We start from the raw sequence: 16,801 nt of genomic DNA on the forward strand, positions 1-16,801 counted from the left end.
AAGAGATGTATTTCTTTCTCTAACCGTACAGATGGCAAGTGAAGATATCCCTGTAACTCAGTTGGTTGAGCACTATGTTAGAAAAACAAGAGAGGCCAAGAGTTCAGCTCTCAGGAAGCAGCAGCAGCACTTGTGTACGTTTACTGTGACTGCAGTGCAAGTCACTTCACAGCAGCTAATCTGATAGCGTGCGACAGTGTATACATACAGAGAAACACAAGCGAGGAGTGATAGCCCAGATCTGCTGCTTTTAGTGCTGTGGAGAGAGACGTGTGATCCCAGTACAGTTATTGCCTGTGTTTCCCCTCCACAGCCCTGAGCCAGATCATGCTGTTTGTGGACGGGATGAACGGCGTCATCAACCACAACGAGACCGTGCAATGGCTCTACACCCTCAGTGGCAGCCTGGTGAGGGATTCACGCTGTTCAATGTGACCAAGTCCTCCCTTATTTTCACATCTGAAGGGTTCAGATGCAAAAGCCTCTAAATCCGTCTGACCACTTTTCTTTTAAATGAGCGTTTTGTATCAGGCTCCTATAGAGTTTCGCCTACAAATCAATATTTCAGACCAGGAAGAGAATGGTATTTAGTGATTTTTGAAGCTAAATTATTGAAGTAACTTACACTATATGTGAAGAGCATTCACTCACCATCATTATCTAATTTTTGACAAAAGTGGATTTAGAGGCTTTTGCAATGCTCTCCAATGAATTATGGGCAAAAATCATATGGCATCACCGAGTCGGCCATTTGACCATTTGGGGAGAGGATTTTCTATTGAACTCAACTTTCAGACAGCAGTTTTTCTTCTTAATATCCAGCATGTTCTCAAACTGTCAACAGCACGGTATTTGTGTGTTGCTTATGATCGTTAAATTAGTCCCTCATGTCTTGACTCATCTTTGCCAGGAATTGCAGACTAAATTTGTTTTTCAAATTTCCTGATTTCATGAAGAAATAGTGGTGTAAATTAGATAATGAATGCAATTCTAAAATAGCTCAGAGTTGCAATATATCTATAAAATGTGTCACGTCCTGTAATGAAACTACTGGACTAAAGTGATGTCACTTCTCTCTAGCAACAGTGTCTGTGTTTGTAAACAAACTTTGCACTAAAAAAAACGATGTTTTGAGTATAGACTGTCAGTTCATTGCATATTATTAACATGTCACTTGCTTAACAGCCTGAAGTGCATAATATGTGTCAAATATCTAGCCACCACTAAATCAGAATTACGGAACATCTGCAAGTATTTGTGCTGATTTAATATGCCCTCTTCATCACTCACAAATGAATGTCAGCTTTGGTGGGGGTGCACTCAGATGTGCAAGGCACTGAAGGTCACTTAAGAGCCCGCCACCATGTTGAAATGAAATCTAACCCGCTGGTAAATCTGATCAATTTGTAGACAGCAGTTTTCAGTTATCATGCTTCATGGTCTTTGTTATTGTCCATGGACAGAACATTGGGTAGCAATCGTATGTATTTCTATCCAGAATATTAACCACCCTAGTTGCATGTGAGTAGTGTGAGTAGTGTGTGAAAGAGAGAAGTGAAACATACAAAAGGGGAAGATTTCAAATGGTCAACGGATGTAATTCACTAAAAGAACAGCAGGAAAGGTGTTCCCCAGCCTCACTTGAGAGACACACTTTCTCTTCAGAGTTGAACCTCTCTGGACCCATACTTCATGCCATTCATAATTTCAGTGAGGGTCACTATTGCCATCTAGTGTTGGAAGGGTGCAGTTTTTGCCTTATCCTTTTTTGTCCATATTTCATTGTTCTCTATTAGTTACCTCATGATCTATCACTTTCTTCCTTATTTGTATTTGCTTACCAATTTGTCCCCCCCCCCCCTCTCTCTTTCTCTCTCTCTGTCATATGCTTACTTATCTGTACCTCTTATCCTCTCTCTCTGTGTCGTATGTTTATTATCTGTTCCTCTTGTTCCCAGTCTCGGCTGGTGGTGAAAACCGCTTTGAAGCTGCTTATCGTGTTTGTTGAGTACACAGAGGCCAACAGCCCGCTGCTCATTCAGGCTGTCAACACTGTGGATGCCAAAAGAGGTACTTCCCCCTATAACGTTACCTCACTTTACACCTGACTGCACTCTGTACTTGTCACCTTCTCTGGCTGTAGATTCCAGTCAGTCCTACCGTCTGATTCAGGCATGTCTCTATTAATGCTACACATTATTCTGTATAACATAACTGTATAGAATACATTGCAGATGAATTTCCCCCATTTTCTATGTTTTTTTTCTTGCTTTGGATAAAAACATTTGAGAAGAACTATAAACATAAACTGTAAACACAGACTCTAAATATTTACAGGGGTGAAGCCATGGAAGTATCTGGTAGAGATTCTGGAAGAGAAGAATGGCTCCGACTCAGAACTCCTTGTGTACACCATGTCTCTCATAAACAAGGTATTGGCACCCAGCTGTAAACCAGGACAATGTAACCACCCCTGACCCTGTGATTGGACTTTAATCCAGGAATAGATCAATTATTAGCGCTGCATGAAAGTATATTTTGGCGATTAGCAGGCCCTTCTGCCAGATGCACTATTTGGACTGATGCTTACCATTGCAGATGTCCTTTGAAGAAGTGGCTGAACATTGTTATGTGACAGTTTTGAAAGTAAATCTGAATACCGGTATATCATTGCTAGGCGTGTGTGTGTGTGTGTGTGTGTGTGTGTGTGTGTGTGTGTGTGTGTGTCTGTGTGTGTCTGTGTGTGTGTGTGTCTGTGTCTGTGTCTGTGTCTGTGTCTGTGTCTGTGTCTGTGTCTGTGTCTGTGTCTGTGTCTGTGTCTGTGTCTGTGTCTGTGTCTGTGTGTGTGTGTGTGTGTGTGTGTGTGTGTGTGAGTGTGTGCGTGCGTGTGTACTGTAAATGGACTGGAGCACTAATGCGTTGGCTCCTGCGTAGACTGTCTCCGCCCTGCCAGACCAGGATTCCTTCTATGACGTCACAGACTGTCTAGAACAGCAGGGGATGGAGAAAATCATGCACAAGCACATGAATACCAAGGGGACCGAACCAGACCTCAAGCTGCAGTTCACTATATACGAGGTACAGCAACACCCCCCACACACACACACAGACACACACACACAAAAACCTAACCACCAATCCCCCCGCATCCTCAGCTAGCCAAGCAGATGTTTTCCATGAGGGCTGAGAATGAAGTCTGTAGACAGAGTGGAGGCGATGCAGTAATGTAATGAATAATGTGAGGTTTTTAATGGTGTAGCAACTCTTCTTGTTGTTTTTCTCTGTTGGGTGCAGAGCAGTTTCCCCACTCAATGTGAAATACAATGCACAAGCTCTGTGTGCGAGATGGTGTATGTTTTCCAGTAGGCAAGGGGATGAAATAGCAGACAGGTGTATTTAAAAATAAATAAATAAAACCACATTTCCTTGTGTGTGTCCTCCAGAATGCCCTGAAATACGAGGACGGAGATGCAGAGGAGGCCTCCCCACACATCCGCAAGGAGCGCCGCAAGGGCTCGGCCACCGAGCAGGAGGGCCGCAGGAGCCGCAGGTCCTCAGCCCACCTCCAGGACGCGCCTCGCTCCGCCTCCCCGGCCCTGCCAGTCTCCCCCACCTCCTCCACTGCGTCCTCCTCTTCCTCCCCGAGCCGCGCCACCTCCCCCCAGCTCTCGGAGCCCTTCAGCCCCCAGCCCCCGTCCACCCCCACGTCCAGCAACAGCTCCCAGAGTTCCTCCCCTGTGCCGCCCCCGGTGGCCGCCAACAGTACTCCACCCCCCCAACCGGAGCAGGAGCAGCAGGCCTCTCCCACTCCTCCGTAAGTGTGTGCCTGGCTGCCTGCACGTGTGTGTGTTTGTGTATCTGGATGTATACGTGCATGCTTGCATAGGTTCCACAGTGAATCTGGCCTTCACAGAATGCGCGCTTGTGTGTAAAATCTGCTTAACCCACCACGTGTGAAGCTTCAGAAGCTTGCTTGGACCACTAATGCCCTGAATGCATTACACAGCAATGCTAAGATCATGCACAAAAGTCATGCTAAAGCACAAACGTCTGAAGTGGAATTCTCTGCCACACTAAGCCTCATTTAAACGTGCCTTTCTCTCACGACATGAACTTCTCCTTTGCGTCCACTGAGTGGCAGTGCATGCTCTGTGTGCCTCCACCTCTCTGAATGCCTGTCCTGTGTGTACTGTAACTCTCTGTGCAGTCAGCTAAACGTCCATCCTCCAGGCTGGAGTCTCCTCTTCATTGTCGTAGCGTTAGCAGCACACGTGTGCTCTCTGTGGACGCTGGTAGAGCCATCAGTAGTCCTCTCCAGCTTCCTCCCTCTCTCCCTCCCTCCCTCCCTCCCTCCCTCCCTCGCTCCTAGCCTGCCTCCCTACAGGGTCCAGTGCTCAGATAAAATCTCCCCCCCTTCTCCAGATTACACTGCTGATGGATGACCGTTATTTAGCCAGTGCTGTCAGTCTCAAGGGATATGTCTGTGGTTGCGTTTCTATATTTGTGTGTATGAGTGTGTGATTTGTGACTTAGTTGCCGTCTGTCCTTGCGTGTTTGTGCACTGTACTGCAGTTTATGTGAGACAGTATTAGTTTGTGTCTGTGCATGTGAGCTGGTCTGTGTGTGAGCTATCTTCAAATCTAGAGGCACAATCTGAAAAACTGAAACGCAATCCTAGTAGTCAACATCTTGTTTCCCTCGTCAAGGTAACTCAAAATTGGACATGAACATTTGAACAATTTTCCCTCTTTGACCTCTCCAAAGGAAAATACCACATTTCACATGAAGAATGCTGGTTCAGTATTAGATTGAACCAACCCTGATATTGAGCTCTAATTAGTTAATTAGATGGGTTTTGGGCACATTGTCATGTGTTGTGTTGACTACCCAACATAACACATGCATTTCAAACAACATTTGCATTTCAAAATTCTTCCCTGTACAGAGGGAAGAAAGTGTTGAGGCGTGAGTTTGGGAAAGAAAAAGGTGTTGACATACTGTACACAACAGTATATTGAGTGGGCTCTCCTGTATATGAATTAAGCCTTGTCCTAGACTTGATTAATGTGCTGTAAACTGACCGATGTACATTACATCAAGCATGTAACAGCTGAGAACAAGTGTTTCAGCCTTGGTGGTGTGGAGCTATTTTCAAGCAGCCATGGAAGATTTGTTTTCAATGTATAAGATGCGGCAAATGGCCCATACTGCATGCATATTACCTCAGGAAAGGCCATTTATGTCGGAATGATGACTTTGAATGATGTTGACAGACCATACTGTAGGTCTTAGATTTAGTTTGCCATCATTACGGGCATGATTTAGCTTGCTTTCTGTAGAAATGATTGGCGACTTTTATGTTCTCTTAAGTTCAGTTGTAAAAAAAATCAGTTGCTCAGTAAATAAATGTGCGTGGTAGTATAGTGGTTAAGGAGCTGAGCTAGCATGCAGTAGCCTGAAAGTTGGGCATGCACAGTAATATAGTTGTAATTATTGTTATGTAGTTCCCTTGTAATATAGTTGACAAATGTAAGTCACTTTGGACCACAGTGACTTAATGTATGTGGCAACTTAACCACGCATGGGGAAAGTGTCCAGCCTAAAGTTATCACTCTGAAATATGGCAATACTATGCATATTAGATATATGCTCAAGACAGTACATGCCTCATTTGATAGAAATGATGCGTGCATGATGATGCATCATTTGCAGTCATGAGGAAAACTGAAGAGTTCCCTGGTACCCCCTAAACATGAATGATGTCATCAGTATGAGAGTCTGCATGTACAGTATGACACTGTATGTGTGAGTGTATTCCTGTAGAACCGTGAGTCAGTTTGACTGTCAGTCTGCATGTTTGTGCATGCCAGTCAGTCCACGTGTAAGACCATGTGTTGAAATCTGTCTGTTTGTACCAGTCTATGTGTTGATTTTCTGTGTGTGAGTCGATGTCTGTGCATGTGTGTGTCAGTGTGTGTGTCTGTGTGTCTGTGTGTCTGTGTGTCTGTGTGTGTGTGTGTGTGTGTGTGTGTGTGTGTGTGTGTGTCTGTTTGTATGTCAGCATCTGTGTGTGAGTGTGTGCGTCTGTGTGTGTGTTTGCGTGTGTGTGTATCCGACTCCATATATACACGGCTGTGAGAAAAGCGCGAGACAGAATTCCAGTGAGCGTGCAGCAGCAGCATGACTGTGCATGTGGGAGAGACAAATCACATGGCCACTGACAGGCTGCTGATGGACGCCGGACCCCGGCCTTTTCCATATGCGGTAATGTGCTGTAGTAGCAGCCATACGAACGCACAAGCTGGTGCTGAGAATGCCGGATAGTGTTTAAAATGATTTAAGCGCAGGGACATCAGCACATTTCCCTGGCCCGCGGCCCTTTAACTTGAGACCAGAGTTTGTTTAAAAGTTATTGCTCCTGCGGTTCTTAATCGTCTTGGTTGCATGTTGCGTGCGAGGGTCTGTTGGTTCGGTGCGACATGTTTGTACATAATATTGAGTGTTCCGAGTTGTCGTCCGCTGATTGATTTTGCATTCTTGATGATTTCTCCATGTATTTATCCTGGAAAACGCTTAAATGTGGAGGCCCCCCCCCAATCATTCCAGCACATTCATTGACTGGCTTATAGGCTAGGCCATGCATTTAACAGACGGTTGTGCTGCTGCAGTGGTATTAAACTTTCAGCACGGTTTTCTCCCAAGTGGATATTGCTATGCACCTGGTTCACGTCCTGAATTAAAATCCAAGGCAGGACCGATGGCACTGCAAGAGTCTGGTTCTGTGTACAATTAGGCCAGCGAAGTAAAGGCTATGGTCGTGACATCACAGCCGGAGTGTTGTGGTCACCATATCTTTTCTTTGGCCCCGTGTACTGTAATTGGAACTTTTTTATGACATGTGTGCTGATTTTAGGACTCTGTTGGGTCATTGGGATTGCAATTGGTGCTTTTGAAGTCATGGTTTTAGAGAACGTGTCCTTAATGCTCACGTTAATCTGATTGGATGGCCAGATTGATTGTCAGGTGGGTTTTGTGTGTTCTCTCCGTGAGCGCTGTGCCTTCAAGTGCACCTAAATTGCTACATGCCTTTCCAAGTATAGGCCCCTGGCCAAAGAAAAACATTTTATTCAGTTGACAAGCAGCATGTATAAGTGGAACACAAATGTTTTATCTGGAAACCGCTGTTCACTTAGTAAACCTCATGGAATTTATGCCCTCTGGATTGTGCAAGGGCCCTGGGTCGTGTTTGGAGTCTGGTCGTCCGTGCAAGCCGGACCTCGCAAAGAGATGGAGTTTCTTATCGCCTGTTTTCATCGCCGTGTGTTCTCTGACTGCCGTAGTAGGCTGCCGTGTTCAAAAACAAACATGGACGTCATCGATTAGTAACGTCCACACAGAGGAAGGTTTCCCCAGTGTGCAGCGTTTAACTGAGTGACAGCCTCTCTCAAGCGCTGTCCGCTTCTTTTGTTTGTGCGTGCCGTGCACGGCCTGACATTTCACTAACCTCACCACGTCACGTTCTCTCAATCTGAAAGTATTTGAAGAAGTCCACTTAAAAAGTCTCAGTTCGTAGTTTCATTTCCCCCCTCTTCCCTGCCTCTGTCTCTCTCTCTCTGTCGCATGTTGCATGCTAGTCTGTGATTTCTACTCGTTGGGTTTCGTTTGGTGGTTTTCTTTTGAATTGCGTGCTGGTATTTTTGGGTCTTCCAGTGTAGCTAACCCCCCCCCACCCCCTTCTCTCACCATGTAACCACCATTGTTTCCTCCTCTCTCACTCTCCTGGCCATTCCACCAGGGGGCGATCTTTCGTCAGTCAGTACATGTCGTCTATGGGGATTTCTAGAAGGTCAAGGTTGTTTAACAAGGCTGGGTCAATAACAGAGGAGCCCTCAGCAGCCTCTAACAGGTTTGTACAGCGACTTTAATCAGCTTTCATTTCTGCCTCAACACCAGTTTTTCCAGACTAACCGCAAAAGAGCTTACAGGGCCTTAGTCTGGGGTCCACTCACCTGCCCATGTCCACCTCGGCTGGACACTGTTGAAAAGCATTCATTTCTCGTCCTATGTAACACACCGAGGCCAAGCTCTTATGTTCTTTTTTACTACTCTTCATAGAGTATGAAAAACAAGGAACACAAAGATTATTCAAATGAATGACATGCGGCACCTAAATCCACAGTGTTTGCCACTCTGCACTGACACAATGCTGCGTTTAATGCTACAGTGAAATGCCTATGGAGATCCACGGACAGGATTTGAGAAAGAGAGAGAGAGAGAGAGAGAGAGAGAGAGAGAGAGAGAGAGAGAGAGAGAGATAGAAAGGAAGAGAGAGAGGGAGAGCGAGAGGGAGTCTTTGAGTGGATGGGATTAGTTCTCTGTTCTCTCTCTCTCTCTCTCTACTCTTTCTCTCTCTCTCTCTCTCTCTCTCTCTCTCTCTCTCTCTCTCTTTCTCTCCTGCACACTTGAGTGGCTTTGCTGAAAAACACCCAGTTCATCTTTTTTTGTGTCTGTAATGATGTCAGATCAGAAGAGGGGTCTGAAGTAAGAGCCACTGGTGGATTGGGTGCTATTGGTATTCAAAGCTGTGTGTGTGTGTGTGTGTGTGTGTGTGTGTGTGTGCGTGCGGGCGTGTGTGCCTGTTTGTGTGTGTGTGTGTGTGTGTGTCTGTGTTAAGAATAGTTCCATAGTTAAATGACAGTAATTAATGGGTGCTCTGCTTGGTCATTAGGATTGGTCCTATGGTCCCAGATTGTCTAATGCTATTAATCTGTTAAAGGTCTGGTTCACCCCAAAACCCCTAATCCTTGTGGTCGTCCACTGATATTAGACATTCAACAGCACAGATGGTTTTCCAGTTCATATTCCATTCTCTTGGGGGTGCTGGCTAGCTGTCTATGGTCAGTTTAGCATTGACTGGTTTGTCCTTCATCCAGTGTTATAAACAAATGTTGGCTTACTCAGTAGTTCAGGCACTGAACTGCAAAATATCCTGTTTTTGATCACATTCGGTTTATTTTTCTTGAAAAAAAAAATGGTATGACATCAGATGTTGTCATATCATGTTTGACCAAGATTATGAGACCATTTAGAAATGTTTTTTTTTTTTATCAGTTATCATTTTCTCTAACCAATGAAAACATAATATTTTACCCCCATCAGTTTAAAAGTTAAATGGAGACTTTACCATAATTACTTCCAAATGATAACCGTTATCCAAACAAATTTGTATTAAAAAATATTCTTAGGCTTCCACATGAATTACTTCATATTTATTCATTTAGATTGCACATGTATCCAAGGCAATATGTGGGGAGCAACATATGAGTTACAGTGCAATAGACCTTAGTAAACAGACTTGTGTAGAATTAAGTGGAAAATAACCATAGGATACATTTAAATTCTACTAAAACTAGAAAAGAAGTGCATGGTAGAGGGGGGAGATAGGCATGATAGTGCCGTATTAAACATTGAATATGATAGCTTGCAAATTGATTTTTTGTTTCACATTTGAAGTGAAAAGTTAAAACAAACTTTCAGTTTAAACTTTCAGTTTTCAGTGTTTTCTCTGTACTTTCTACTAGTTTAAGCTGAATTGTATAGATACATTTGAAAACACACACACACACACCATATGATTTGTGAGCAGCAGCTCCCCCCGTGTGTGTGAGTGTGTGTGTGTGTGTGTGTGTGTGTGTGTGTGAATGCGCAGCCTCCACGGACCACTCTGACAGGAAACTCTGTTGTTTGGAGACGCAGTGCCTGAGCAGCTTGGGCTGACTGCGCTACTGCCTTGGCTGAGCGCTCACTCTTATTTTCTCTGTGTGTGTGTGTGTGTGTCTGACTCTGGATGCGTGCGTGCGTGTGTGCGTGCGTATGCGTGTGTGTCTCTATTTTTTTGTCATCCTCCGCGTTGTCCACAGCGAGTCTCCCACAGACGCTGCTCCACAGGACAACCATTCCCAGACGACCACAGAGCAGCCGGCTAAGACGGAGAGCAGGAACGTCTTTAAGTGAGTAAAGGGGCTAAAGGGGCGACTGTGTGTGGACTGCAGGGTTGCACCTCAGTGCCAAACGGAGCCGAGAGATGCTGTGTCCAGCTCATTTTGTTTGTTTGTTTGTTTGCTTGTTTGTTTTTCTTTGTTGATTGTCTTAGCCGTTAGCTGTCGTTCGTGTGAAGTTGGCAGTTGTCATTCTTTAAAGATTCAAGTTAATTTAAGTTATCTGTGAAGTGGGATAATCTGCCAGTCATTTAGACAGAGAAAAGATTTAAGTGAGTGATTAGGCTGGTCATGATGATCATGATTTCAATTGATGCTGATGATGACTGAAGATGATGATGGTGGTGATGATGATGATGATAATGATGATGATTGTGGAGATAATGAGGATGTCGATGGAGAAGAAGCTGTCGGTATTGTCTTTCATTCTTTCCATTCTTGCCATTTCCAAACAGATGCTGTTCTAGGTAGTCAAACTGGGTTTTTTTTTTTGGTTTTCAGTTTTGGGCGAAGTGATTAAAAGTTGCAATCAGATCTCCTCATCCTGTATTGCGAGCACTGCTTTTCCTTAAAGGCTCCTTTCTTTTTTACTTTCTACCACTTTTTTTCTCCTTCATTTTTAATCTTGTCAAGCGTCTCCTCTCACTGTTTGTCTCATGCCTGTCTCCCTCTCTTTCTCTCCTCTCTCTCCTTCTCTCCTCCTCCTCCTCCTCCTTCTCCTCCTTCATAATGTTTGGCTGGCTTCCTAATCTCTTTCCTCTCTGCCTCGGCGTCCAACATTCCTCCCCTCCAAACCTCTCTCCTTTTACAGACTGCACCAAGCCGACAGTGTTTGGTGAGTAGCTAACAGCGTGGCCAAAGAATGTGGCTTTTTTGGAGGTGCTATGATTTCATATCATTATGGTACTCGCTGTCCCAGGGCGAAGGAAGAGGCTAAATACTTGTTAGCTGATGGAGGTCACTTGTCAGGCATATCTTATTATAAGCCCCTGGATGGAGATCGTGGCAACTGTCCCTATAGCGACAAGCAGTAAATTTCCTAATTAACTGGCATGCTCTTGCCTCGCCTCTGAAGGGTGATTGCAGCTAATATACTGCAGCTAAGGGGGTAGTCACTTAGATAGTTAAACATTTTTTATGTTAGCAGGTGTTCATCTGAAATGCTTTTGCTGCTCTGACCTGGCTTTCTCTCTCTGTCTCTCTCTGTCTCTCTCTCTCTCTCTCTCTCTCTCTCTCTCTCTCTCTCTCTCTCTCTCTCTCTCTATGTATATATATATTGCCCTTGTCATTTTCTCTGCATTTCATTTCTCTTGTCATCTTCTCTCCATTTTCTTACATTTCAATGTTTCAATGTTTATTCTTTTTTGTGCTCACTATTTTGGTTGTTGAACAGTTTATTTGTGGGGTCATTTCAACTGTGATACCTTGATCTATCATACCGACGAGAGAGAGAAAAATAAATTACATTTAGGAAGTGAGAGAATTTGATGTGTGATGTGAAGCAGATCTCATAACCTCCTCATTGTTCTCCTGTCAAGCCCATGCACAATGTCATGTCTCTCCCCTAGCGCGGCGGACTGCGACGTTTCTAAGGACCGTCCGGTTCTTATGAACTATGAGTGAGTATGTGCGATGACCGGGGCTGCGGAGACGCGCCTCCCTTCGCAGCATGGTGAAGGGTCCGCCGGCCTGGGCTCACCGGGTTGCCGTGCTTGAAAGCCTCGCCGCTTTCTGGTTGCAGAGTTAACGACTTTTTCGTGTTTAATCGATCTTGGTTGTGTGTGATTTGTGAATTCATGCTTGGTGAATGGGAATGAAAATGAAGTCGAAAAATTCTAATCCTCTAATGATGTTTTCAAAACAGTTGTGTTGTGTTCCTGCCTTGTGATTGGTTTTTGATTTGGTTTTGTTGGGAAGTTTAAATATGTGAACAGCTGAACTGTTTACTCATGGCGACGACTTAAAGACAATGATTTGCAGTACGGCTATGGTTAGGTCATCCATTAGGTATGAAGCACTTAGACCAGATTATATATCTCTCACATATTTCAGGACAATTTGGCATACAGAATAGTTATTTTGTGGCCTAACAACTGTGTGAAGGACATTGACTGAAAGGCATAAAGTACTACTCATCTGGTATGCAGTGATGTTTTACTAACGCATAGCGCACCACAATATTGCTTAACCACAGTAGATGATCATATATGGACATGCAATATGTAATATATTTATTTTTTTATTAAGTTTTAAAATCCTCCTGAACATCAGTCATATAGCGAAAGTATTATTTATTGTGATGCTTTATATTGTTCAATCAGGAAAGATATCAGCCAAAGAGATTTTATGTTGGGTCATTTAACTGTTGCCATGTTTAGACTCCTGTATGTGTTCATGTGATGGAGATGACTGTGCTTCTGAAAGCGATACGCGGGGGCGTTGGGGGCCGTCTGTGGTTCTGGTGGCTTGGTGGGAGGAAGGGGAGAAGGGTGCTGGGATGCTGGGGAGCTGTGGTGGTTTGGCCTGGCTTCTGTCGCTAGCCACAGTCTGACTTCACAAGTGTGGGCAGCATATCTGTGGCCGAGGGCGTTCAAGCGCCCCACTTTTAGGGGTTAAGTGGACCAAATCACATCAGGGTGACATCAAATTCTATATTTTTTTCCTTTATTTATTTTATGATTTTTCTAAGAAACCAAGAACTGTTGATAAAAAAAACCCTCTCGCTCTTTTATCACTGCTTGGAAGGGTCCTCTGGGTACAAATGTCGTCAGCTTTTGGTAGCGGTAGCTTGGTGGAGGGGAAAAAAAACAAAACAGATTCCAGTTTGCTCACCCTCCATGTTTGCCTGTCTGTGTGTGCCTGTGTGTGTGTGTGTGTGTGTGTGTGTGTGTCGGGTGCTTCTGCAGAGACACCTTCCTGCGCAGCCTGGCTGCCACACACCGGGATCGGGACAGGAAGCGGAGGTCTATCCAGGCCGCCAAGGAGCGCCGGGCATCCCGGGACCTGACCAGTCCGAGCCCCCCCGAGGGCGACGTGGCCCCTCCGACTGAGCCCAGCCCCAGCTTACCCACTGAAGGTACGCAGACATCAGAGGCCCAAGAAGCGCTCCTTTAAAGTGGACATGAAACACTAGATTAAGTTTTCCTTGTTTGAAATATTGATTCTCACTCTATCAATCCGAATGGGTTGAATGATGTCAGAGACACTGGTTTAGAAATAACAAGTCCTACAAAGTTAAATTTTTGCTACTGTGTAGCGCCATCTTGGGCTACAATAGAACGTTACGTCACTAGGTTGGAGGAAGCTGCCGGAATGACCAGGCCTTATCTCATTTAGGATCCTGCCTTCAGATCTTCTCCGTCTCTCTTATTTACTGGTAAAAGTTGTTAACCTTTAAAAGCTTCCTAGCCTCGGTTAACTTTGTTTACTGTGTGATTTGGTACAGTCTCAGGCAAATCAGGAAAGTGTCTAGTCCGTGTCTAGTCCAGCTGACCTTTAGCTTTTAAACAAGACAAACAAAATAACTCTTGAAAAATGGGAACAGACTGAACTTGGCCGAGAAAAGACTACTCGGCAACAGACTGAAGTTGAAGTTCATTTTGATCATCAACTGGACTTAAACCGAGTTTACTGCAAACCTCAGAAGTCAGAACCCTTAAAAACCTGAGATCAGAGATCAACTCACTGCAGGAGTTTTACCCCCATCCTCACCCCCATATCTCCAAACCCTTAACCCCACTTTATGTGTTCACCTTTGACCTCGCCGGTTCAAACCCTGGCTGCTTCCTCACTCTCAGATTGGAGGTACCTGCTTGCCCTGTGTGTTTGTGTGTCGTGTCACAAGCAATTAGGGCAACGGCGGCCGTTTCGCCCGGTCCTCTCCCACGGGGTCGCGGCCCTCCTGCCCCTCGCACCTGTCAGGGCGCGGGCTCGGAGCAGCGGGAGCCGTCCTGTGATTGGGCCAGATGGGGTCAGGGGCGTTTATGTAACGCACCCCCAGCTGCGGAAGTCAGAAATTGGCGCTGGCCACAGAACCTGACAGCGCAAAGTGCTCATTATAGCTGTAGGGCTGTTTGGTTACTGTACCGTTCCAGTGAGTGGCTCCAAGGTAAAGGTTAAGCCCCTTATACAAGAAATACGCACCACTAATCTGAGGGGAAGATTTTATATGTCCGTCTATATGGAATTGCATTTCCTCACAGTCTTTTTAGTGTTGCAGCCATTTTGCGCATTGCTGTATCCTGTGTAATGTTGTATGATGTTAAATAGGCTTAGTTGTTGATTGGCCTCAGTGGGAAGTCTAGTCAATAGCACAACAAATGTAACATCTCTCCTGCGTATAACTGAAAAAGATTCAAGTGCTGGTGTGAGAGTAAAGTAAAGCTATTGATTGGGAAGCGCTAGCACCAAAGAGTACTGCACAGTGAAAACAACATTTCCGCATGAACGACAAACCTCAAGTGCTCGTTTCAGTCGTGTTCGAGTGAAACTGTTAACCGTTAATGGGAAACGGTAAACAGTGTAAACAGAAACATGGCCTACTGTATGTAGCCGTGACGGTTTGGCAGCGGCGCTGACAGGCTGGTGGGGGTGTGTGGCCGGGCCAGCCGTGTCGTGCCGTAGCTCAAATCTGGGTCTGCAGTTTCCCATGAGGACCACATGACCCCAGCGTGGTCTTAGGAAGGCTGGCGGAGCGAGCGCTTTAGAGAAGCGGGCCCTTTTCTGTCCGGCCCCAAAGACATGTAAATGAGTGCCCGGCGCCCAAGAAAACGCTCCCTACACACACTCACACTCACACTCACACACACACACTCACTCACACACACACACACACACAGAGAGAGACACACAGTCTCACGCACCGAGGTGTATGAAAAGGGAGTCTTGGCAGTGGAGGGAGATGGGGGCACAGAGGGTATTTCACATAGACGGGAACTCAAAGAGACCAAGTAGGGGGCTATGCTCCCTGTCACACTCCCAAAACACCCACACACTGTTCGAACTGCAGGGGAAAAAAAAAGAAATCTGATGTGAAGTGTCAACAATGATGCAGCCGTTACGAGCAGCAGTACTCCTTCTTGTCATGTGTGTCGTTTCTATGTGTTCATATGTTGTTTGTTTCTGTCTATTGTGTGTCACTGTTAATCTCACCCTAGAATGTTCTTTCTCTCTCTCTTTCATTCTTTATTTTGCTCTGTCTCTCTCTCTCTCTCTCTCTCTCTCTTTCTCTACATTCTCTTTCTTACCTTCCACCTGACCTCCAGAGTGTGTGATTTACTCTGTTATAAGATTATATGTGTTGTGTTTATATCTGCGCTGTGTGTGTTCTCATTTGCCTCTCTCTTTCTCTCTCTCTCTCTCTGTGTCTGCACCATCCTCCCTCCCTTCATGCCGCCATCCCTCTGTTCCGTCTCTCCCTCAGAGACGTCCGAGTCTGGTGGATCGGAGCCCCTCGTCCCGAGGGAAAAGTCCACTCCCAGCACCCTGGAGCAGTCAGGAGACGCGCAGGCGACCCATAATGAAGCAGGCAAGAGATCGCATCTGTCTCTCATTCTTTCTCTCTGTCTCTCGTCCTCTTCCGCTATCTGTCTCCTCTCCCATCTCCTTCCTGGAGGTTTGCCTGTTGTTTGTTTGGGCCTTTGATTCAGTGATGAAGGGTGTGTTCGCAGAAACGTGCGCTTGGTGCATTTTTGGCGCCAGTGGGCAGGTCGCAATGTTCTAAATATTTCAGTACAATGAGCTGCAGCCATATCCTCACCCTATGTTCTCATGGACTACATAGTGCGTTATCTATTGAATTACTATTCTACTATACTATTCACCGTGGGCACCACATAGTGAATGTGTTTATGTTCTGAATACAGATTGAGACATACAGTATTCTATTTACTGCAGGCAGCTTAGTGTTCCAATGACTCTTCTATGAGATTGGTAGGCTGTCGCATGCTACTGAACTTTATTGTTATTTGAAAGAAGTCCTCGTGTGTTATGCTTTTTTTCCTATTTCAAACAAAAACATTTTTTTATTGTGGCGGCTTTGAAAATTTCACCGCGAGAGATCAGATCTCACTTCCCACCCTCCGCCCCTCTGGTGGCCGAGGTCCAAACGACCCGGTCCCAAACGAGCCCTTCGCCCTGGGAGTGTAAATTAGGGGAGATTGGTGGGTAGACCTCTAAACTGTTTAAAGTAGCAGATGAGGATCTGTCTTCTCAGCTTCCGTTTGGGGCTTTTGACAAACGCTCGGTCAGTCTGAAGATTAGTCTGCGTGCAGTGAGGACGTGTTTCTTCTTCACAAAAAAACTCCAGGATGGTTGTGTGCGGAAACAATGAACTCTGCTCTCATTTTTGTGTATTTGAAGGTAGGATTATTTCATGGTTTAAATAACCTTTTTTCTTTTCTGTTATTTTCTGTTTATGGTTCAGTTTCTTAGCAGCCAGAAAGCACTGTACCCAAGAAGCTTGGTTCATTTTTAAGTAGTGTATTCCCTGGTTCATTTATAAATAGTGTATTAATGCAAAACATTTTGTAGTATTCACCAGTGGCAGAGAATTCTGTAGTGTAACAGTGCAATTTGCACCTCTTTTGCAAGTGTTTCAATGTAGTTACCAAATGTGGAAAGGGCAAAACTGAAGGCTCTTGTTGTCCTTTTAAAACAAAAAAAGGCGAGTACATCGAGCTCATGTGGAGCGAGACTGTTTTCCCGTCCGCTGGATGGCGAACATTAGCTGCATGCCAAGGAACAGCTTGGTCCTGCTGGAATGCACCACCCCTGACAGCACATTGACTCATGCCCCCCCTCAC

At 45.1% G+C, this 16,801-nt stretch overlaps 1 protein-coding gene across 5 annotated transcripts in view; it reads left to right on the forward strand.

The window, feature by feature from the left end:
• Positions 1–16,801, forward strand: part of fhod1 (formin homology 2 domain containing 1) — a 44,889-nt gene that overhangs the window by 19,689 nt on the left and 8,399 nt on the right. The window contains exons 6-16 of one of the 5 annotated variants that reach the window (XM_062548488.1): positions 314–408; positions 1,959–2,070; positions 2,338–2,432; positions 2,935–3,078; positions 3,444–3,814; positions 7,796–7,906; positions 9,921–10,010; positions 10,810–10,833; positions 11,567–11,617; positions 12,905–13,074; positions 15,421–15,525. In XM_062548488.1, the coding sequence (XP_062404472.1) occupies positions 314–408; positions 1,959–2,070; positions 2,338–2,432; positions 2,935–3,078; positions 3,444–3,814; positions 7,796–7,906; positions 9,921–10,010; positions 10,810–10,833; positions 11,567–11,617; positions 12,905–13,074; positions 15,421–15,525 (1,368 nt within the window). The remainder of the gene's footprint in view (positions 1–313; positions 409–1,958; positions 2,071–2,337; positions 2,433–2,934; positions 3,079–3,443; positions 3,815–7,795; positions 7,907–9,920; positions 10,011–10,809; positions 10,834–11,566; positions 11,618–12,904; positions 13,075–15,420; positions 15,526–16,801) is intronic. The other 4 variants (XM_062548489.1, XM_062548490.1, XM_062548491.1 and 1 more) reach the window with 4 other exon arrangements.

Source organism: Sardina pilchardus, chromosome 11 (assembly GCF_963854185.1).
Source record: "Sardina pilchardus chromosome 11, fSarPil1.1, whole genome shotgun sequence".
In the NCBI taxonomy this organism is placed as follows: Eukaryota; Metazoa; Chordata; class Actinopteri; order Clupeiformes; family Clupeidae; genus Sardina; species Sardina pilchardus.